The 23095-nt window shown below is 33.7% G+C and overlaps 5 protein-coding genes across 6 annotated transcripts in view; 2 read left to right on the top strand and 3 right to left on the bottom strand.

The window, feature by feature from the left end:
* The window catches only part of LOC131854692 (SUN domain-containing ossification factor), a 69780-nt gene extending 63590 nt beyond the window's left edge, over window positions 1-6190 (bottom strand). The window contains exons 1-2 of the mRNA XM_059205823.1: window positions 5888-6190; window positions 5571-5813 (exon numbers count right to left, since the gene is read on the bottom strand). Of these exons, the coding sequence (XP_059061806.1) occupies window positions 5571-5813; window positions 5888-5946 (302 nt within the window). The 5' untranslated portion in view covers window positions 5947-6190. The remainder of the gene's footprint in view (window positions 1-5570; window positions 5814-5887) is intronic.
* A 792-nt stretch (window positions 6191-6982) lies between these two features.
* LOC131854710 (oligosaccharyltransferase complex subunit ostc-A) lies at window positions 6983-8188 on the top strand. The gene is made up of 2 exons (XM_059205850.1): window positions 6983-7225; window positions 7803-8188. Exons 1-2 carry the CDS (start codon window positions 7087-7089, stop codon window positions 8111-8113), a joined length of 450 nt encoding a protein of 149 aa, XP_059061833.1. The 5' UTR covers window positions 6983-7086; the 3' UTR covers window positions 8114-8188.
* A 237-nt stretch (window positions 8189-8425) lies between these two features.
* LOC131854699 (calcium and integrin-binding protein 1-like) lies at window positions 8426-14202 on the bottom strand. Of its 2 annotated transcripts, XM_059205833.1 has the most exons (6): window positions 14148-14202; window positions 13739-13846; window positions 12824-12858; window positions 12216-12463; window positions 11112-11313; window positions 8428-10202 (listed from the first exon to the last, which is right to left on the bottom strand). In XM_059205833.1, the coding sequence occupies exons 2-6, from the start codon at window positions 13787-13789 to the stop codon at window positions 10181-10183; spliced, it is 558 nt and encodes a 185-aa protein (XP_059061816.1). In that variant the 5' UTR covers window positions 13790-13846; window positions 14148-14202; the 3' UTR covers window positions 8428-10180. The 2 variants fall into 2 exon arrangements, with proteins under 2 accessions (XP_059061817.1, XP_059061816.1); XM_059205834.1 differs by lacking the exons at window positions 12824-12858; window positions 14148-14202 and having other exon boundaries at window positions 8426-10202; window positions 13739-13826.
* An 833-nt stretch (window positions 14203-15035) lies between these two features.
* Window positions 15036-17686, bottom strand: LOC131854716 (uncharacterized). The gene is made up of 4 exons (XM_059205857.1): window positions 17332-17686; window positions 16195-16428; window positions 15261-15464; window positions 15036-15079 (listed from the first exon to the last, which is right to left on the bottom strand). The coding sequence occupies exons 1-4, from the start codon at window positions 17684-17686 to the stop codon at window positions 15036-15038; spliced, it is 837 nt and encodes a 278-aa protein (XP_059061840.1).
* Window positions 17687-19083: 1397 nt separating this feature from the next.
* On the top strand, window positions 19084-22407 carry LOC131854711 (adenylate kinase isoenzyme 1-like). The gene is made up of 5 exons (XM_059205851.1): window positions 19084-19229; window positions 19670-19891; window positions 20510-20668; window positions 21335-21475; window positions 22136-22407. The coding sequence occupies exons 1-5, from the start codon at window positions 19197-19199 to the stop codon at window positions 22355-22357; spliced, it is 777 nt and encodes a 258-aa protein (XP_059061834.1). The 5' UTR covers window positions 19084-19196; the 3' UTR covers window positions 22358-22407.
* Window positions 22408-23095: the final 688 nt, after the last annotated feature.

Here is a 23095-nt window from a genome sequence, read left to right as displayed (position 1 = left end):
AATCATTATGAAAACATTAGCAACGATAACTGGTTCATACCATTGCGTATGAATATAAATTATTTCTAGTAAAGGAAGTTTCTAGACCTTTTATCAGACGTAACAAATACATAATTAAAACTACTAATATTAACTTTCAAATCATAACAACGGTAACTAGATCATACCATTGCCATCTGACCCGGCAAACGTCGCTTTGTCATATGAATTATTTCTAATAAAAGTTCTTTTTTTTAATACGGGACAAACGAGCTTGCGGCTCGCCTGAGCACCCGCATCACCAGGGGAATTGCAAGTACGTTGTTAGACGGGGCTAACTCTATCACCTAACCTATTCCCATACCTAGCAAATAAACACCTACAATTTCATAAAAATCAGTCAAGTCATTTCGCAGGAGTTCCGTAACAAATCGAGACACGACATACTGTTTCAGTGTTTGTTATTGGGATTGTTATTTTACTTTTTTATTCTACGATTGTGGCAAATAAGCATACAGCTCTGGTGATAAATGGTTACCGTAGCGCGTACCGTAGACAGTTTTTTTTTTTAAGTGACTAGATGCACAATTTGGCTAGCGCTGGCGTGACAGTGGCGCCACCTTACATACTCACCCGCAACATTACAAATACATACAAACCTTAGCTGCAAACATGTAACAGATCAGCAAACATATAAAAATATTAATAATGAAATGTTATGGCGAATTCTTATTTTATTGAGCTGTTTGGGCTATTGTCAGGTGTTCGGACCTGTAGCACTGCGACCTACATAGATCTATTGTTCTCACCCTTTTTCAGAGTACGCTACCTAGACCCGTCAGGGACAAGATTGAAGGAGTTTTTATCTCCTCCGTATAGAGTGAAAAACTTTCCAAAGGAGATGTTACGTTTATGATTGAGTGGGTTTTAACCACATAGGATGTGTAATGGCGTTTCCTTCTGATTTTTTTTAATGGCGAAACTAGACAGTCATATTTCTAAAAGCAAAGAAAAGGAGAATAAAGTAGAAAAGTACAGTACCGTATCACGTAATGAGCAAGTAAATAATCCAATCCTATTGCCAACAGTGAAAAAACAAATGCGCATACCTCAAGAAAACGAAATGAATCGATGTAACGGTTAATTTGTATAGAGACGGACTTTCCATTTCTAGACGATCGACGGTACGTTTTACTTTTCGGTTAAGGCCACTGGTTAAAATAACATTAGCTCAATGAACTCATTATATAATCAACTGGCGTGTTATAATTTAACTAGAGACCCATCCCGGCTTCACGTGGATGATCTATCTTTGAATTTCTCGACTTGTTCTATGTATACTCGAGTTCTCATGTATTAAATACTAGCTGTGCTCGCGGTTTCACCCGCGTGTTTATAGCCTATATGTTTATTATTAATGTATAAGCTATATTATTGTAAATTTTCATCAAAATCCGTTCAGGTTTTGCGTGAGAGTAACAAATATTCATCCAGACTCACAAACTTTCGCGTTTATAATATTACTAGCTTTTGCCCACGGCTTCGCTCTTAGGGGATGCCTACATCATAGTAGCTTTATGCATGTAAAGTCTCAGCCCGATCGGTTTAAAATTGACAAAGTTTCATACAAACTTTCTACCCCTATTTTATCCCCTTGGGGGTAGAATTAATCAAAATCATTTCTTAGCGGATACCTACGTCATAACATAACCTGCATGCCAAATTTCAGCCCGATCCGTCCAGTGGCTTGGGCAGTGCATTGATAGATCACTATGTCAGTCACTTTTGAGTTATATATATTTAGATTATGATAATTCAGTGTCGTAATTAATGCCTACTTTGATCCTTATTTTTTCACAAACATATTAACATACAGGGGCGGATCGTAAATTTGTGGGTCTTGGGCTAAATCTACTTAGGGGCCCACCTAATTATATTACTCAACTAAAAAAATACACCGATCAAAAAAAAGCGACCAGAAATTCCCCGTTTCTCTCGATAGACGCGCAATTGCATGGGTCGATTTTTTTTATTTTTTTTTATTAAGAATTTTACGGCCTTGGAAATCTCCTTTCAGCCAAACAATTACATTTTACAATTAATATAAATCAACTATTAATTACATCTATAGCGTTCCTATAGTATTGTGTATAAATTCGTATAAAAATGGATAACTTTCTGTATTTTGTAGGATAGACGGCAAGAGGCGGGGTACTTCTTTTTTATTATATAAACTGATTTCAGGGTTGCCAACCTAGGTTTTTTAACATTCTAGATATTTTTTTTATATTCTAAATATCGTTTCAGTGGGGACGGGGGGCCCTTTGTACCCTCGGGGCCCGATAGATCCGCCCCTGTTAACAGGAGTGTAAGTAAAGAGTAACATCGATTCATCCACACTAAAAACGTCCGCGTTTATAATGTTAATAAAATTTATTATACATAAACATCTCGTTGACTATTTTATACACAAATATATGATAATCTTCAAGGACTTCAATCCAAAATGGAAACCGACAATAACAGTATCTGCTGGTTACGCCCTCACGCGTGACGTCACAACCATAGTAACGGGGCTTGAAGTGGTGACAAGCCAATGAGCACTGATAGCAATGGATTGATTTAAACCGAATTTATTTAGTAAAGTCCGACACACGAAATGAACTGAGTCAGTCTTAACCAAACACACACCTAATGCTTATTCAATTTTGATGATTCTTTCGTTATTGGTAGCGTTTACCTTTTAAATATATCATTATTACATAGTATAAAACAAAGTCGCTGTCGCTGTCTGTCCCTGTGTATGCTTAAATCTTTAAAACTACGCAACGGATTTTGAAGCGGTTTTTTTAAAAGGTAGAGTGATTCAAGAGTAAGGTATATATAATACATGTATATTATATATACCTTACTCTTGAATCACTCTACCTTTTTTGTTTGGGCTTATCAACCAGAATATAATACGAATTTCAGCCGTTTAGTTGTAAAAGCGACCTTTTACAAATAACCGGTTAATTGTATATTAATGAAATTTGATATAACGATAGATGTATGACATGTGCTTAAAAAGCAGACGAAGTCACAGTAACAGTTATAATAGAAATAATTAGTTTCGCTTTTAGAAAAAAAAAAAAAGAAATAAAATATAGTGCCAACAAAACTACAACAAGCACTTAAGTCAAGAATGTGATAACGAAAAAAAAAGAATTGGCGCCAAGAAGTTTACAATAAATATTTTCATGAATAATTTATAATTGATGCTAAATTGGTTAATGCGTAATAAAATTGACACGTACGAATACACTTGAATGATATCAAGCTCTACCAGAAATGGAATTGTTGTCCTTGAAACAATTCCAATCCATATTGTTTTATAAGTTATAATGACTTACTGTAAATTATATGTTAATACCAATATCTGTTTTAGTGTTAATATATGACGAGATATATATACGAGAAAGAGGTCAATCGTCGAATCCAACTCGGATGGGCCACGTTCGGGAAGCTCCGATATATCTTTTCGTCCGAATTTCCGCAGTGTCTCAAGACGAAGGTTTACGACCAATGTGTGTTGCCAGTGATGACTTACGGCACAGAGACGTGGTCGCTAACTATGAGCCCCATAAACAAGCTCAGAGTCACTCAGAGGCCAATGGAGAGGGCTATGCTCGGAGTTACTCTGCGTGATCGGATCAGAAATGAGGATCCGCAGAAGAACCAGAGTGACCGAAATAGCCCGAAGAATTGCGAGTCTGAAGTGGCAATGGGCGGGGCACATAGCTTGTAGGACAGAGGGCCGTTGGGGCAGTAAAGTCCTCGAGTGGCGACCACGGACCGGAAGACGCAGCGTGGGAAGGCCTCCAGCAAGGAAGTCCAACGGTCTGGTCAAGATCGCTGGAAAGCATTGGATGCGAGCAGCGCAGGACCGATCGTCGTGGAGATCTTTGGGGGAGGCCTATGTCCAGCAGTGGACGTCTTCCGGGCTTCAATGATGATGATGATGATATATATATATATATATATATTATTTGTTCCACTAGACTCTGCAGAATGTTGTGAGTGTGGAGGGATGGACATTTCTTACTCTTTCACACAAAAATTACAGAATATATTTTAATGAAACTTTACAATAATTACATATATCAGAATAGCACATAGCATTTACATTTCATGCAAGTAAAACCATGGGCACAGCTATTAAAAATATAAAAGATTTTTTAAATCTATTAGTATGAGGAAAAAAAAGGTTTATAACATTAGTGTAATTTTATATTTTCTAAATAAAGGAAAATCAAAATAAAGGAAGCACCAGATATTAAATATTAAGTAGTAGCCAAACATGGTGATATCACAAATCAATCTTTCAGATAACCTTTCAGTAGATAACATTGACATATGTTGACATATAATTAATATCAGACAATTAGGAAAACACAGAATTAACAGTTGATAAGGAAATATTTCAGACACTAACAATATTGCAGACCTAAATTATTTCAATAACAGAAAAATATTAACTGAATATATATTTTTTTAAATACTTATCATACAAACAAACTGACAGTCAGTCTGATGGCAAGTGCTACCATTATCTATGAACAAGAACATCACAGTATCTCTCATGCATTGCTATACTCTGTAATATATATTTTTTTTTCTTTGGTAAGAGGCTAGTGTTGCCTATTATGCCACTAAAAATAGGAAATGAGATGGGATAATGGAAAGGAACGGGTTTATATAATTGTAATGTATTACAGGTTATACCTATTTCAGACACCAAACATTTACTACCAAAGACAATGGCTGTATGGGCTGAGAACTTTTGCCTTTCCCTGATGAGAAAATCTAGACGACCAAAACAAAAAAAAAGTGAACAAGTAACCACTATGTTTTGAATGAAATATTAATTAGTAAGAAACAAATATGTTCTACTGTCAAGGTACTTTATAATAAGGAAGTTTTTGATACTTAGAAGTTTGAAGGCCATTAATCACCAAAATTTTTTTAACCATATTCATGATTAATAACTCAATCATTAATAGTATACTATTCATAAAAAAAGACTACACATTACTAAGAAAATATAAGTAACTATTTAACAAATGCTAAAGAAAAAAAAATTATCCCTAGACAATATATAAAATATTTATAGCAATATGCATATGGATAATGGATAATGGAATTTCCAATGAAAGTAAAAAAGAAACTGATAATGACTGAAAAAATATCTAGTTTCTTAATCTATATTATATATATTTTCTAATCTATCTAATAACTAGTTTCTTATAGTATAAAAAAAATAAGAAGTATGTACACTTTTCCCATGCTTTGTTTATTGGATAATTTGTAAAAAGAAAGTAGTATGCAGAGGTCATCATGGCATCATCATGTGTTTTAAGAAATTTGTATTATATTTATATAACAATAATAACCAGGGATATTCTGGAAGTTTGGGATTATTATGTCTTTCATAGAATATATTTATTTATTTTATATTTCCTTCATAAATTAATTTAAATGACTTTCATTACAAAAATACACAAAATGTCATTCCTATATCTGAATATGTGTACTATATAAAAAAAACTTACCCATCAGTTGTAACAGAGTTCAGGGACAATGTCTCAGCAAAAATCATCTCAGGTTCCACAACTTTTTTCTCATTTTCCACTTCTGGATTATCTGTTCTACTTTCTGCAGTTGTTTTCTGAACATTTTTGTCTACGTCAGTTACTTTATGACTGACGTTATGAAGCCCAGAGAGATCCACTTTGGCATTATCGTCACCGTCGGCTTGCAGAGCCTCTGACACGGTCAGGATGAAGAGAGCGCAGCTGAGGAACAACAACTCCGTTAATGAAATACATGCCAAATTTTTATATGATTACTGTATATAAAAATTACTGACCTGGAAATCACTGAAATAGTCAGCAACGACGTGTATATGATACACAATCCGCCCTTCATCGTAAAATTAGTGAAATATCCACAGTACAGTTCATTTTGTGCGCAAAACTAACACATTTTCACAACTCTTTCGAGATCACTTGTTGAATTAAATTGATACAGTTTAAGTTTAACTCACACACAATAAAGCAACATTATTCGATTTTTAAAAATACCAGCTGTTGCAATAACGAACATTAAAAAGGAGCAATTCACTTTTTACAATTTTCGTTTTTTTCTTATTCATCGAACTGAATTATTTGACAGTTGTGGAATTTCGTACTAGAATATCCTGAAACGGGATTGGACAAACACATTTATGCAATTGATTATTCAATTTGTCCAATAGGAAATAAACATTTAGTACGATGTTGGGGCACTCATTGGTTGAGGATGCATACTATAGCAGCTGACGTTGATTACGTTTCTTTTTAAGCAATAATGTATTTCTAAACTTTACTGATAATCGAGAAGCTGACAATGTAATATGAAAGAAAAGATCTATTTTATGGTTTTTATATTAATATATTTTATCACACTAACATCTTATAGTAACTATTTTAAATATCAGGCAAAATGTTAAATATAAATAATATTTTATAGAAAGTTTATTCCTACTTCGTTAACATCGCTGTATCTGTTCAACTGTCAAAACCACGCTAATAAATGTCATTGTCATTATTATCCGAAAAGCGGCGGTTAGTGTGACCATAACTGATAGTTTTTTACTGTTTCTGCATATTTTTACCTAATTAGTACGTATTTAATTCAAGGAATTTTAACGACTCTTTAATTTGATGTCTTTAGGTATCTTTAGATTATTATACTGAAGTTTATAATATCAGATTTCTTTTTTTTTATATAAATATCGTGCCCAGTGGCGTGCTTGGGAGAGGCCTAGTCCAGCAGTGGGCTGCATTGGACTGATGATGAAATATAAATATAAAATTTAAATGAATAACTTAATGAAAAAACCAGTATTTATGCATTTGAAATACAATCTGCAGTATTTGGCAATTTTATGCATAAATCGGGCCGCATCTGTAATTTTAATATGGTCACATTGAACATAAAACTGAACCGACGTCAACGAGTTTGCAGTTGTCAACATAAATTGTCCTTTTCGTTTATATTTACCGGAATATTGTAAATTTATTGAAAATGGAAGCCCTGTTCGCCTTGCCGTTTACAGTTCTGGAAATACCGAATATTAAAATAAAAAAACCCTCATGGCTGCAGGCGCCGTCGGCTATGACCACTTTTTCTTTGGTGTTACTTTCTTACTTTTTGGTAACTGGAGGTTAGTAGTATTTCTAATAGTTATCTTATTAGAATTATTGGATATTTATCTATTTTCACTTCATACCCTGTAAAGTATAATTATCACCATTACATTATATTATTGTTAATTTCCCATACGTACGGAAATTCTTATCATCCCGCACTTCATAGCGGTTGCAACTACCGATGTTTTAAATTAATACATACAATTAATAACTAGTCAAATGTATTACATTGTCTGTCGGATGTTTTACGAGGTGATTTGATGAAACGTCCAAAATAAAAGTAGCCACATTAGTTTTCTAAACGGAAAGGTTCGTCATATACGTACATACTATATTTTCGCCATAAGAATGTTTATATTTCTTCAGGGAAAGGGTTAACTGAGAAGGAAGAATGATTTTCTACTGATTTATCTCAGAGAAACTTAATTTTAGCACTTTTGAGAGTCACAGTTATCCTTCTTTTAATCTACTGCAGTCTCATCACAAGGAGTGTGAAACTTGTGACTAAACTATGTTGCTCTCAACTGCCAAATACTCAGTATGTGTATATACATAGTGTTCATTATCATAACATTATTATTCTTGTTTCAGGCATTATCTATGATGTTATAGTCGAACCACCAAGTGTGGGCTCCACCACAGATGAACATGGACACAGCAGACCAGTTGCTTTCATGCCAAATCGTGTAAACGGCCAATATATAATGGAGGGTCTAGCTTCGAGCTTCCTCTTCTCTCTCGGTGGGCTGGGTTTCATCATACTTGATCGTACCCACAACCCCTCAACGCCAAAATTGAACCGAATTCTACTCATATCCGTCGCTTTCCTGTGCATACTCGTGTCCTTTTTCACAACATGGATATTCATGAGAATGAAGCTGCCAGGATATTTACAAAATTAATATATTAGTATGTAAGCCAATTTTTTTGCAAATTTTTCCTCTATCTTTAATAAATATTTTTTATATTGGTCACAAGTTTTGGTTTTTATTATTTATCCCTAAGTCCTTATGAAATCTCTGAAAACTCACTACATATAATACAAGACAATTTATTTTTATAAAAATAAATAATTACTAGAATATTAATAATGAAGAAATATATATATCATTAATGTATTAAGACATATTAATTTTTTTTTAAATTATGACTACTCCATTACTCTTGCCAATGGTGTAGCCACATTACAAAAAATAATTAAATAAAACACCTACAACCACAAGGGTCCAATGGAGAGGCTAAATGCAGAAACAGAGTCCAACATAGATTATAATATCTCAATTAAAGACTAGAAAATACTGTTAACCTATTAGAAGTAGAAATAATATTTATTCAAATAAACTCAATACAAGCACTTTTGAACAGTCATATTCTTGATTCTACCACTCATTTGGAATGCAGATTTATCACAAGAGGAATGAGCAAGAAACTTGTGTGTTGCTCTATTCAAAAGATATATAAACTTTTTTGATAACAATATTTAGACTAATTCACAAAACCATGTAGGTATAATAATATAACAATATAGCTTTATCACATACAATTTTAAAGTATTTGTTATATAATTGTCACTTCACTGTCTACCATCTTACCATTAAATACATTTTTCCAGTCATAAATAGTTTTACTACATATTTCTACAACAGTATTCCTATAAATCTTTTCTGGTATTAATTCTAGTAATACAGTCAGAATATATACTGCAAATGTTTTTGATGGTTTGTTAAATAAGTTAGTAATAAATTCATAATTCATCTTGGTATATGCAATAAAAAAGAAAGAAACAAAGTAGGTTTTATATTATTTATTTCATTTTTGGCAATTTGTTAATCTAAAAAATATTAAATACATTTACTGCTAATAAACATGAGACGAGAGTACACAAGAGTATCCAAATATTATTTGAGTAACATTTGCTATAACAATTATCATAATGTACTATTAATCACAGAAATTAATATAGGAAGACAATAACCCAGTTCAAAAATATATTACTAAAATTAAGTGTAAACAAAAAGTGTTTAAACTATAAAATTTATTGCAGATATTAAAACAAATTATATTACTTGTATATGTATTGACTGTTATGTGCCAAAATAAAAAAAAAATCATTCCACCACATACCATGACCAATTCACATTGAAAACTACACGAGTTTCTATTGGTTATATGTTGAGTGAATACTTACATATAGTTTAATTATATCTTAGTAATAATTTCATAACACGATTAGATAGAATTAGAGTACTATACAATTATATTTGATTAAATTTAATTAAATATTATTCTAATTACGTTTAATTAAAATAGAATTACGAATTTGATTAAAGTTATTTCATATGTAATTATTAATTAACCTCTAATCTTATGAATATTATAAACGCGAAAGTTTGTGAGTATGGATGGATGTTTGTTACTCTTTCACGCAAAAAACTACTGAACGGATTTCGATGAAACTTTACAGTGATATAACTTATATATCAGAACAACATACAGGCTATATATTTCACGCGCGTGAAACTGCTTGCAGAGCTAGTAATACAAATATTACAATTTATAATATGTATAGCACAACTGTGTGATGATGGTACTATTTAGTGTCGAAGTAGTCAGTCATTCGTAGGTCGTAGGCATCTAAAATTGCTTACGTCATTATGTGTATTTTTGTGCCTATTGAATGTAATAATTGTTAAGTATCAAACCTAACGAGTTTTACAATGGTACCTAAATTAAACCAATCGGGTATAGCAATACGTAGCTCAACAAATTAGTTTTAGTGTTAAAGAAAACCACATTCAATTATTTTATTCATGATTTGTAAAGAGTTATGCACAACAATTTCTTATAAGATTCAAATTTAAAATATTATTACGTAATTCATACTAATTTGTTGCTACATTTACAAGTTTAATAAATAATTCATTTCGTTTTCAAACTAAAGACTGCTGTACAAAACAGATGTTGTTGCCTCACAGCCTTATTCTGAACGATCTGAAAAATAAAATAACACTTTTTTAAAACATTCAACATTTGACGTTTTAAATAATGGGATACATATATTAATAGCGAAATCAAGGACAAAGATGATTGTTAATTATATCACCATTGCTAGCAATGTACCATGTCAAGTCAACAGCTTAGATTAGTTTAAATTTTCCATGGTGATGCTCCACCAGCGTATTTTACCAATAAGGAGAGCTCCAGTCCATTATTAGGCAATAAAACTTCTTCTAAATGTGGATAGACTACCAAATGGTCAAAATAGTTCCAAAAACACAGGGTCACACGGGTCCCGTGTTGCAAAAAAATGAAGGTTGACCCAAAATCTTAAATCCATAAAAAATAAATACAAGAACGAACGTCCTACCTTCTTGCGCTGAGACAGTTTTCCGAATTTATATGTAAAAGTAGAAATAACCTGTATTCAAATAAATCTAATATAAGCACTTTTGAATAATATTTTTTTATTCTAACAAAATTGTATTTCAATAACAGGGCAGCAATAAGGTCGGGCAAATAGCGTCTCAGGCGTCCACGGTAAGGGAACCGTTTTCCATCAGATGGGCCGTATGATAGTTTTTTTTTATAGCAGGGGGGTAAACGGCCATGTGACTCACCTGATGGTAAATGATTTCCGCCGCCCATGAACACCCGCAATTCCAAGGGAATCGCAAGTGCGTTATCGGCCTTTTATAAAGGAATAAGCTCTTTTCTAGACTTCAATATCGTATCGGTTGGGAAATACCATTGCTGGAAGGTGATTCCACAGTGTGGTTAACAGATTGTTTGCCAGTATAGTAGTAAGACAGACATACATATCGATTATCCTTTGTCTTAAAAATGAGCAGAAAAAATCTCAGTAACAACTAGTTTCCTTATAATTTAAACAATTTTACTTACTGGCAGAAATCGGAACTTTTGTCAATGATATGCTCAAATTCGGCAAATGATAAAGCGCCGTCGTCGTCAAGATCAGCCTCTTCCAGGACATTTTGCACCAATTGTTGAATCTCGGAATCGCTAAGCTTCAGATCAGTGCCGCAAAGCCTTTGGATTACCTCTGATAGATCAGACACACCTATCATGTCATCACCATCGAAATCTGGAACATGTAAAAGTGGTAATAAATAAATAAATAACGCAGGACAATTAACACAGAGCCATCTAGTCCCATGGTAAATAGAGCTTGTGTTATAGGTACATACTAGATAACTGATATGAATATTTCAGTTTTTTTTTATAAATACATAATATGTACGACAACCGCTGTTTCGCAGATTCGATTTCTCGCAAAATGTAAACATTTGTATTCATGAGTATTTTTTTTGTTTGTATCAGTTTAGGTGTTTTCTATGTATATTATGTTTATATTAAAAAAAAAAGGTCTGCTTACATTGAGAAAAGATGAGTTGTCCAGGGATATTTTTATTATGTTCAGTAGCTATAGTACAGTACAGTCAGTAAGTTACATTGAATTCAGAATGGTACATCACCATTCATTAAATAATAATAGATACTTCTCTCAAACACCAATCACATAGTATATTCTCATGTTTAAAGTAGAATCATGTCACTATCACTACTAACTGTAAGTAAAACTAACAACCAATGTCTGTATCATTTAATCAATAACAATAACTTACAGTTAGCAATACAGATACAGATATTCGAAACAAAACGAAATTGACAGATGCTCTCCAGTTCAGTTTGAAACAAAAATGGAACTGGGCGGCGCACTGGCTGCGATACAAAGACTAATGTAATGACAAAATGGCCGGGCCCGACAGGCAAAAGAAAAGTAGGATGGCAGAAAAATGATGGGCAGATGACATAAAAAGCATAGCAGGAATAGACTGGATGCGAAATACTATGGATAGACAGGGTTGGCAGAAGATAGGAGGTTTTTACCCGAGAGGACCACATAATATGAAAAAAAAAATAGTAACTATAACGTTTGAAAAATATCATGTGGAAGTGAAAGCTATAATAATAACAATAACTCACCAAATATTCTAAAGGCATGTTCAGCCTTCACCGCTTTTGGTGCTGTCTCACTAAACACTGACATCATGTCCAGGAAATCCTCAAAAGTGCAATCACCATCATTACTGGAGCTGAACACTTTGCATATCCTGTCGCGGAACGGGTTGACACTAAGTTCTGGGTATTGCAGGATTTTTGTCATAGGTAACTTGGCATTCTTGTTGTGACCTACTTTCTCAGGGGCCAATGCTTTAAATTTTTGATGTGCACTGCAATATGATATAATATATTTATTACCATAATACTTAAGGGTTTAACTTATTAAAATTCTATGGGATCTCTATACTGGCACCATTTTTAGTGCCCATATAGTTATTATGGTATAATAATAATATCAATTCACATGGTACCATCGAGTCCCAAGGTAAGCAGAGCTTGTGTTATGGGTACTAGACAACTGATATACATAATTACATACATTTGTTTTGAAAATGCATAAAAAATGCATTTTCAAAATAAATGTATATAAAAAAATATATCTCAATACTTATATAAAACTGTGTGGATTGTCCAAGGTTATTATTAATATTCTGACATATAATACTTAAATATGATTAAAGGATACTCACTAAAGCACTTCTTTTTTTGTGAAATATGTAAGATCCTGTAATGAAGAGAATATGTTAATATGTTTGTGAAAAAATAAGAAGAAAATTTTGCACTTATTATGACATTCAATTATGGCAAAACTATATTTAAATTACTATCAAAAATAAACAAAATTGGAATATACCTTATATAGTAATCTATATAAAAAAGGAAATCATTATTTCTCTATTTGAATGGCTCGACCAATTGTGCTTATTCTTCTTGTATTTATTATTCTCAATAGAAGATTGTTATGAATGAAAAATTAAGAAAATTGTTTCTGACTATTTTTCTATTAACTAAACAAATACAAATCAAATATGTTTGGTCATGTAGTTAATAAAACTTATGTATTTCATTAAAATTTTTGTCCAATTGTGATACCAAATGTAATCAGATATAATTGGGAACATTCAGTAGCATTACCAAATATTGCTGTTATGGTGAAAAAATACTTGACATAGGGGGAAGGGGATTGTAAGTAATGTGGATTAATAACCCCATTACTATCAATGTACCATGTCAGGTTACCCCTGGAAACCATTGTGATAAATTGATGGTGAATTTGTCACGATGACCTAACTGACATGACCTCATGCTCATCTTATCATCTTGCACTAGTGCCCAGACAGCATAAACTGTTAGCGCAAGTGGATGTACCATTCCATTATCATCCATAAAAAAAATACTTGACATACCCACACACATTTCACAAGGCTAATGGAATCAACCTGGCTTGGGATGAACATTTTGTTATAATCACTGCTTCCATCACCAATGAGTTAGTTCAAAATAGAAATTAGCATATTTTTTGTCATTGATCAGTTTTGAATTTATTACCAATGTGATTGGGGTGGAAAAATTACACTTTTAAAAAGAGAAACAAATCATGTTACCTCATAATCTTGGAGTTCTTCTTCACTGAACTGACTTTTTCCTTGACCCATTGTATTTATTCACAACTTTAATTAGCACTAACTCAATATCGTAGGTGCAATGAAATTCTAAAAATAAAGACTGCTTTAAATATACTGACTAAACCACTGAAACAGTTTACTGAATGCTTTATACTGCTTTATGATGCTGTATAAAATATAACTAAAGAAAAATGAGAGGAAAATTTCGCTATCTACAATTTTTTTAAATACAGAATGCTTTCTTAGACACTAGGAAAGTGGGTATACAGTTATCTCAGAAGGGAACTATTGCAAGGTAGTGCTCAAGGAACGTAATAGTCTTGAGAACTAATGTCTTACAGAAAGGAAATTTATACAAATTGAAAATATAGAATGTATAGGCGTGTACCTGAGTGTCTCGGTCCGTATAAAATTAAAATAAATATATCACTTTCACTAATACTAATAATTTGAAACCATAGACGAAAACATTACTATATTCAAGATGTTAAACAATTACTTCCGTATATTATTATTTATTACATTAACAATAATGTATAGATATAATAACAAACAACAAAAGTTGAAATGAGAAATGTCAGTATCAAATATTATCGTATTGTCACTTTGACTTTGACATTCAATGGCGTTTAGTTATCATGAGAGTGATAGTATACGAGTCTTATTTACTTCCCAACTAAATAAAACAAAAATAGAGAATTATTAATATGCATAGTTAGTCGGGTCTTAATACAAATATTTTTATGGTAAATTAGTTATTTACCTTTCTCGATGTCTCGACTAGATTGCACTAGCTGTCTCGAGTACAGCGATGTCAATGTTTGTAGTTGCCAGCAGTTATTTTTAGGGTAGTAAAGTCTAGTTTTTTTTACTACGGTTACGAGATTTTCCAACGAAAAATCGACACACAGTATCCGTACACTTAATGACTGATGCTACCGAAGTTTGTTTGAATTTATTTATCGCTAGATTCGACACAGATAATAATTTTAAACTGTGTACATAATATTATGTTGTCTGTGTTTTAAACTATCTTCCTAGTTGAAATTGCATTGTTTTTATTTCTATGGCCTGATTTATGATTGACCTTATTAATAATATATATTAAACACGAACTAAAATAACTAAAAAACTAAACTAAAATATCTAAAATAACTAAAGTTTAGATAATGTAAACGTAGTGATTACTCAATAATAATTTGCATCGCATACATGCCGTAATCTTAGGGATTTTATTGTACTTTATTTTAGATGTATACTTATATCTTAACGGTAATTAATTAGCATCTGAATTAACAGTTTCATTCATTACTTTTGTACCTGAAAAGAAAATATAAACTTTATAGGTAATCAACATAGCATAAACACAACGGAATTAATTTAGAAACAATCATAAATTCTTAGTAAAACGTTAAAGTTATACTTATTTAAGTTTAAGGATTTAAACTTAAAAATGATTATGAGGATAAATATTAGAGTCAATTAAAATATGTTTGCATACTGTTATCTACTCTTCTCGAAGCAAAAATTGATCCTCTTTTATATGGGCCTCCCGGAATGAGTTCACAAACAATTGGGTATCGTTTTTTACATGATGTAGATTTCCACATTTTATGTCGAGTAATGATAGCACAGTCATATTTGTCATAATATCTTCTTGGATGCCCCGGCATCCAAGCACGATAGGTCGTGCAGTCCAATGTATCACATGTAAAAAAAATTGTATAGTGAGGTTTGAGAACTTACGTTCGTGTTGTTGACTTTAAAAAATTTAACTTCATGTTTTAAAAACATCAATAATATGCTGTATGGCTGTATGGGTGCAGTTCCCTTTGCCTTTCCTTTAAAGGATAAAAATAACTAATAAAAAAAATAATCCAAGCAAAGAAATAAAAAAATTAATAGAGTCTCGTACATCAATTTAACATGGCTCTCTAACTTTGTACATCATTATATTTTATCAAATTTTCATAGATCAAAACTTCGTACCTACAACCAAAAAAAGGATGAAAATCTCGTATTGTTACGTGAAAGCTTTGACACGGTCGAAGAGTAAAACAGGAAGCACGGGGTACCTACTGAGCATGACACTATTAAAAATAAAAATTCAATAATTGTACTGAATATTTCGAACGGTGTATACTTAAGAATAGTGACGAGGAATGATAACCTAGCTAAAGCTTGTGTTATGGGTACTAGATAACTAATAAAAATACATAGATATTTCTTTTCGTAGATACATACATATTGTACATAGAAAACACCCAGACCGATACAATCAATCATGAATACAAATGTTTGTGCCGTGTGAGGAATCGAACCCGCGACCATCAGAAGTAAGGCTAAACCGCTAGACCGAAACCGTCAAATTTAAAAATTATTATTATTATTAAAAATGTAATTAGATAAAATAGATTATAGCATGGGGCTATAGATACCATTGATTGCATAGAAGGTGCTCTCATTCTTTCTTCTCATTCCAATGATGGCAGCCTCCACATTTGATCCGGCCAGCATCTGGCCGAGCGCTTCTGTACGTTGCTCACTGGTAATATCTGCCAGAACACCACTTATGTTCTTACATGCATTCTGACCTTCCGTGTAGTTATACTTCTGGGTGATAAGGTAGAACATGCCTGTTGCTGGTATGCATGTAGAATTTGCATTGGCTAGAAAAAAAATCCTTTTTTTGGACTACTCTAATGCTGTTGACCTCAGCTGGCCTTTACAGCTTCACCGAACGATAGGGGGCGAGTGCAGATGGCTTCAAACTCCCGGAAGGACGTATGGAGCGGCTGAAGGCCAACTCCAGGGTATATTTATTTTACTCTTTGGCCAACTCCCGCCTGACGAATACGACTTTAGTTTAAGTGCACCGTTAGGGGTTCGAACCTCGGCTCAGGCCGTCGTAACTTCGATCCCCGTTTGAATTGGACGGGGATCGATCGGGGGGGCTCTTATTTTGTAAGGCTGTAATGCTGTACTGGCCTAGTAATTTACAAATTCGGCTTAAATCTCAAAGGTTTTAATCTGGATAATAGGTACCAAAAAAGGTTTTTTTTCGTATATAATAGGCCTACGAAACTCACAGGCCAATACAAATCAGACCTACTCATAAATACAAATGTTTGTACTGTGCGAGGAATCAAACTCGTGACTATCAGAAGTAAGCGATGCTATTCATACTAACATTATAGATTTGAAATTGTCTGTCTATCTGTTTGTTGTCACGATCAAACGACTATATCCTTTCGATAATAATGTAAGTTAAGCAGAATAGAATAAATATATTGTATCAAGCCAAAGCACATATACTTTAGAATTTTTAATTAAAAAAATGGAGACGTCGTGTCGAATTTACAATACTAGCTGTATTGTAAATTCTAAAGTATACCTGTCTGTCAATTTGTTACCTATTAACGACTAAATGGCTGAACGGATTTTAATGAAATGTAATATAAAGATAGCTTGTATAATGAGTATGAACATAAACAAATCAACAAAAGTCACGGGTAAGTACTAGTAATATATAAATGTATAATAAATATATGAGTAGATATTTCGGTACTAACGTAAAGGTTTCGCATATAAACTGTAATAGTCGAATCTCATATCATTCGTCAATGACGTGCCACCGTCGACTTCAGCGCACTTCAACACTTCACACGTGTACTCGAGGGGATCCTTCATACTTTCCGCGGCTTCAGGTGGACTGAAGTTCAATGATAAGGCCTTCTTTTCAATGGCAAGTCGCTGGCAACTGATCAGAGACGTGTATCTGGCCTTAGCTGCCAGTCCCAATTTGGATCTGTGGCATTTCTCCATCAGGTGATATTTTGGTAGTATAGGTGGAAATTCATTTGAACATCGCATATTAGATAATACTGAGATGAATAATAATAATTGAAGAATCCAAATAAACAACATTACGTAAGATGTCTGAAAAATTCCGATAATCCTTATTAACTTTAAAAATAAAAAATAATGACTCTCTATATACAAGCCTATATCCAAAGCCTCAAATATTAGCAATTAAAATAAAACAATTCTTTTTTTGAATCAATGGTATTCTTACTACAGAATTTTGCTACTTTTATAACACAGTTTACAACTACCTAGGTGTAGAAAAATCATTATAAAAAAACAGGATACATACCTACACATCCAAAGCCTCAAACGTCAACATTAAAATAAAAAAAAAACAATTCTTTTTTTCAAGTCAACGCCACATAGGCTGTACGGTCTAAGGCTCTTTGCCTGTTCCATCATTGAAAAGGAGATGGACGAATATGGAAAAAAAAAGTAAATCCACTCTAAATATATTTTTATGTTTATGCTTACATCACAACTTTCCTACTTTTATGACATAGTTTATGTAGGACTATGGGAAAAGGAATATAGGCATGAATTAATCACTATTTCACTAGTACGACTATAACACACATTACATCAGTTTTATTACATTGTGGCACAGAATACAATAGCACCGCACAGCCAGATATGACAATGGATTTCTGCGTGCCTTAAAATTTATGTGATCCAATTTTGAACGGAAGCGGGTGCCATGTTATGTTTCTTGACAGTTATTATTGCTATGTACAATTGCGTTTGAAAATATAAATGCGTATGACCATTACTGTGTAGTATGCTTATTATAGTCTAGGTTTGACGACCTACATAATTATATTTCATCAACATTAGCAGAATTATTTTTATTGTACACAAGTACCTTTTTCTACGAGTCAATCGAGAGTACTCGAGCTCTCAAACGACAATCTTATTTAGCAATAATTTATGAATAAAATAATTTCTAAAACTCAAATTCAAACCCATAATCACTTGACGCCTCGGTGGTATAGCAGTTTAGCACACCGCTTTACTTCTGATGGTTTGCGGGTTCGATTCCTTGCATGGTGTAATGTACCATGAGTGTCTCTGTTTGTATCAATCTCGGTGTTTTCTACGTATATTACGTATATATTTACAAATAAATCTAAGTATTTATATCAGGAATCTAGTACCCATAACATAAGCTCTGTTTACCATGGGACTAGATGGCGCTGTGTTAATTGTCCAAGCTTATTTATTTTTTATTTATTCACTATGAATATATAATAGTATTCTACAGTTTGTACCGTGTGAAAAATCGAACCTGCAACTTTCAGTTATAAAGCCGTGTACTAAACCGCTAGACCACCGAGGACGTCAACAAATTACTTGAATTTAAAATAACCTCTTTTTTTAAATGAGTTGATAATTCATATGTAGATAACTGCCTAAAAACTCACGCACTGAAAGACTTATATTCGAAATATGTATACAAATCTAGACGTACGTTCAAACAATTGTCATTTATTTAGAGATGTCATTTTATTTCACAAACTTTGTTGCGTGTAATTAATTACACAATCGTGTGGTTTCTTTATTTGTGGAGGTCATGGGTTGTTTCTATTCTAGAGGGTTGGAAGATGTAAGTAATTCTTATAGAATTTATAATTAGAGACAATTTTGTTATCTATAAATATTGCAAGGTAAATAAGAAACACGCAAGTTCATATCCCCTCCGATCGATGTCCAATTCAAACGGATATCAAAATTACGATTGCCTGAGCCGAGATTCGAACCTCTAGCGATGCCGTCAAACTAATCGTATCCGTCAGGAGGGAGTTAGCCTTCAGCCACTTCACAAGTCCTTCCGTGCGTTTGGAGTGCCATCTGCACACGTCCTCTATCGTCCGGTGAAGCTGTAAAGGCCAGCTGCGGCCGACAGCATTAGAGTAATCCTAAAAAAGCAAGTTTATATGTATAATAGGTACTGGTACAGGTGCGAAGCCAGGCGGGCAGCTAGTATCGTACAATATTAAATATTTTTATGAATATTCAGATAATTATTTCATTGCTCTCTGGCAGGATAACACGCTTTATGATATGTCGCCTATCCGTCACCTTCCGGTCATATTCGTGAACGGAGTACCAGGTGCTGGCAATCAGACAGTGGCGCAGACCATATCAAACATAACAGGGTATACAATAATCAGACCTGGAGATTTGGTGAGGGCGGAGGCGCTGAAGGATACCTCTAGAGGGCGCTTAATTGCAGATAAACTACGAACTCAAGATGAAATCTCAGAGGTCAGAATTATATTTTAGACTATTTTCTCCTAGACACGATTTTCTTATATGTAACACTCCCATCGGACACTTAGAGTAATGATGGACAAAAATATATATTTTTTGTAAATTTATACTTATTATATAATAAGTTGAAAACTTAAATTAACTCACTGAAAACTTAAATTAACTCACTCTAATAGGAGGGTTTAAGTTAAGAGCAACACTACTAGGCATTACTAATCACTTTTGAGCATTGCTGAGCACTGTTGTGCACTACTGAGCAGTGCTGAACATTATTATGCTACTTACAACTTCTTACTATTGAAAACCCAGCATTGTGACGGTAAAGACATGGACAGTCCACACAGCATCCTCTAGTTCCAAACTCAACAAAGCTAAGGTTAGTACTCAACTAATATAAAGACATAGATAGGTACATTAATTTGTAAATACATACATAATATATATAGAAAACACACAGACAGATACAGATACAAAGAATCAAACACTGGATACAAGTATTTGCGAACAATCGAACCCGCAACCATCACGGAAGTAAAGCGGAGTGCTAATCCGCGACACCACCGAGGCCGTCACGCCTTTGACGATTATGATGATGTATTTTTCCATCAACAGCAACTAACAGTAGACCTGATAAAAGAAGCGATGTTGACGCAACAGGAAGCTACCGGATTCATCTTGGTGGGCTTCCCGAAGAACCCGAGGATGTCTAATATTTTTAACAGACAGGTCAAATGGCCAGAGAAGATTGTTGCTTTGGAAGTTGACAATGAGGTACGTATTCATCATTTCAGTCTGCATATATCCACTATTGGATATAGGGCTTGTCCCAATACCTTCAACTATGTGCATTCTTCCGCCTTCCGCATCCGTCCACTCCCCACATTCTTGATGTTGTCGGTCCATCTTGTAGAAGGGCGCCCAACACTCCGTTGACCAGTACGAGGTAGGTGTTCTAATATTATAACGAAAAAGAGGAAAGTTTAGTTAGTTTTTGTTTTTGCACTAAATAGACTTTGAAACTACTGGACTTATTTAAAAAAATCTTTAGATAGACGATTAGAATTCTACATTATCCTTGAAGAACATAAACGATAGAATATTTTCTAAAATGGATCCATACGTAAATGTAAATCGACGTATGAAAAAAATAAAAAAATCCTCATATCGCGTACGCTGCGGAAATGATTACCAATAGAGCAAAGTGATGTACTACAGTTGTATAGAGGACATCAATATCGAAGGGTGTATATTTTTTGTTAAATACCCGTACGAAGCCGGGGAAAGCGTTAGTAATTTTCAAAATAAAAGTGGAGCTAGTAGAATATTTACATCAGTTGTCTAGTACCCATAAATAGGTCTGCTTACCTTGAGTACCTGATGGTACTGTGTGAAATGTCCAGGGTTATTATTATTTTAAATGATATTATGGTATTCTAGGTGGCAGCCACAAGACTTCAAAACAAACTATCAGAATTAGGAAGACCAGAATCAGAGATTAATGCGGCAAGAGAGATCATCAGGGAAGCTGCGCATAAAGTAAAGAACGTTCACAAACGATTCAGAGGACATGTTGTAACGGTATGTGATTTAAAACACACTAAACCTTTATTGAAAGAACAATTCTTTAGATCACCAAGTCTACTGAATGAAAACAACATCCTTTTGTCTTACCTACTAACTACTATAAATTGAATTCGATATTATTTTGCGGAGGTCCATTTCATTACTTAATGCATTTATAAGTATTACCTTGTTAAGTTTGTTAGTCCTCTACCATTAGGATGTGTGAGACCACAAATATTCATTGCGGAAAACTGACCGTCGCTACTGGAAGCGTTATGACCTTCTTTAGTCGCAGTTTTTGAGACCACAAATATTCAGTGTGGAAACCTGACCATCACTATTGCAACCGTTACGACCTTTTCTAGTCGTAATTTTGTCGTCGAACAGTCAACACTCGGCTTCCAAGCTATATTCGATCTCTATTTCATGCCTGATGATGACTTGCTCAGAGGCGAAATACGTCGCAATATGGGTATAGATTCAATAACAGTCGGAATTTAATAATTAATAGAGAAGGTTGTAATGCCTCCAGTAGCGATGGTCAAGATTCCGCACTGAATGTTTGTAGTCTCATAGATATTACCATAAGGTAAATATAGCTTTTATATGTGTACCAGTAAGTAAATCTATCAAACTCTGTAACAGATTTAAACGAGTTTATAACTTTTCCTACAGCTGGACAGTACTGGAAATCCAAAAGCGCTTGCATCGACGCTGAAGGAAATATTATCAGATACGATCGAGAAGAGTCAGAAGCGATCAGCGTCCCCAGAAGCACGTCCCCCTTCAGCAGTATCAGCACCAGCCGTGGCGTTCAACCAAAAGTGTCCTATGTGTCCCATCAGCCCAATATTAGGGAGAGACGCACCGCCATCAGAGATTGTGGGGGAGAAATGATCTATTATTATAATTTAATTCAGATATATTTTAACTTTGCTATATTACATGTTAATGATTGTAACACGATGTTTAATTTCTTAATTATAAATTTAAACTCATAAGCGGCTTGAATTATGTGCTGTTTTTCAGTCAGAGTGCAATGAAATTTCGTTTCAGCTAAAAGGTAGAGACTTATAGGTAGAGGCATAACATTTAAGCCTTCTAGAATGGCAACGTGTTCCGGTGACAAGGTTGAGGCATAAAGGTAATTGAATAATATCTAAACCCTCTAGAATGGTAAACACATTCCGGTGACAGCCCAGAGGCATAACATCTAAGCCCTCTAGAATGGCCACACTTTCCGGTGACGATATAGAGGCGTAAAGGTAAAGATAGCATCTAAATCCTCTAGAATGTCAACGAATTGGGGGTACGTACGGCGTCCATGATGATGGAAGAACACGTAATAGGTGACGATCACCCTTTACTGTCAGGTAGATTATTGCTGCTAGCTTGTTTGCCACTTTAGTTATGTAAAAAACAGGCAAGAAACACGACTGTTATTTGAAATTGTTTTCCCAATTAACATATGTTATACAATGACAGAAAATGGAACGTAATTGGAATCGAAGAAAATTATCGGTGCATAAGTATAGAATTAGATTCGTTATGAAATTATATAGATGTATATATTAGATATATCTCGCTTTTTCCAAAAGTATAGCTCTCATTTTGTTATTATCGAGTCACCTTGGC

The sequence above is a fragment of the Achroia grisella genome, unplaced genomic scaffold (genome assembly GCF_030625045.1).
Source record: "Achroia grisella isolate CSIRO2021 unplaced genomic scaffold, CSIRO_AGI_Agris_v1 utg1244, whole genome shotgun sequence".
Lineage (NCBI taxonomy): Eukaryota > Metazoa > Arthropoda > Insecta > Lepidoptera > Pyralidae > Achroia > Achroia grisella.
This window is presented reverse-complemented; position numbering and strand designations above follow the sequence as displayed.

Coding starts and splice junctions, on each gene's coding strand:
- LOC131854716 (XM_059205857.1), bottom strand. CDS start 17,686: ATGTTGTTTATTTGGATTCTTCAATTATTATTATTCATCTCAGTATTA. Junction 16,429..17,331: donor TTTATATGCGAAACCTTTAC/GTTAGTACCGAA, acceptor TTTTTTTTCTAG/CCAATGCAAATTCTACATGC. Junction 15,080..15,260: donor TTCGAGAAGAGTAGATAACA/GTATGCAAACAT, acceptor TTTTCTTTTCAG/GTACAAAAGTAATGAATGAA.
- LOC131854711 (XM_059205851.1), top strand. CDS start 19,197: ATGGGTTGTTTCTATTCTAGAGGGTTGGAAGAT. Junction 19,892..20,509: donor CTCAAGATGAAATCTCAGAG/GTCAGAATTATA, acceptor TTCCATCAACAG/CAACTAACAGTAGACCTGAT. Junction 21,476..22,135: donor TCAGAGGACATGTTGTAACG/GTATGTGATTTA, acceptor CTTTTCCTACAG/CTGGACAGTACTGGAAATCC.
- LOC131854710 (XM_059205850.1), top strand. CDS start 7,087: ATGGAAGCCCTGTTCGCCTTGCCGTTTACAGTTCTGGAAATACCGAAT. Junction 7,226..7,802: donor TTACTTTTTGGTAACTGGAG/GTTAGTAGTATT, acceptor TTCTTGTTTCAG/GCATTATCTATGATGTTATA.
- LOC131854699 (XM_059205833.1), bottom strand. CDS start 13,789: ATGGGTCAAGGAAAAAGTCAGTTCAGTGAAGAAGAACTCCAAGATTAT. Junction 12,464..12,823: donor ACAAAAAAAGAAGTGCTTTA/GTGAGTATCCTT, acceptor ATCATATTGCAG/TGCACATCAAAAATTTAAAG. Junction 11,314..12,215: donor ACATGCCTTTAGAATATTTG/GTGAGTTATTGT, acceptor TACATGTTCCAG/ATTTCGATGGTGATGACATG.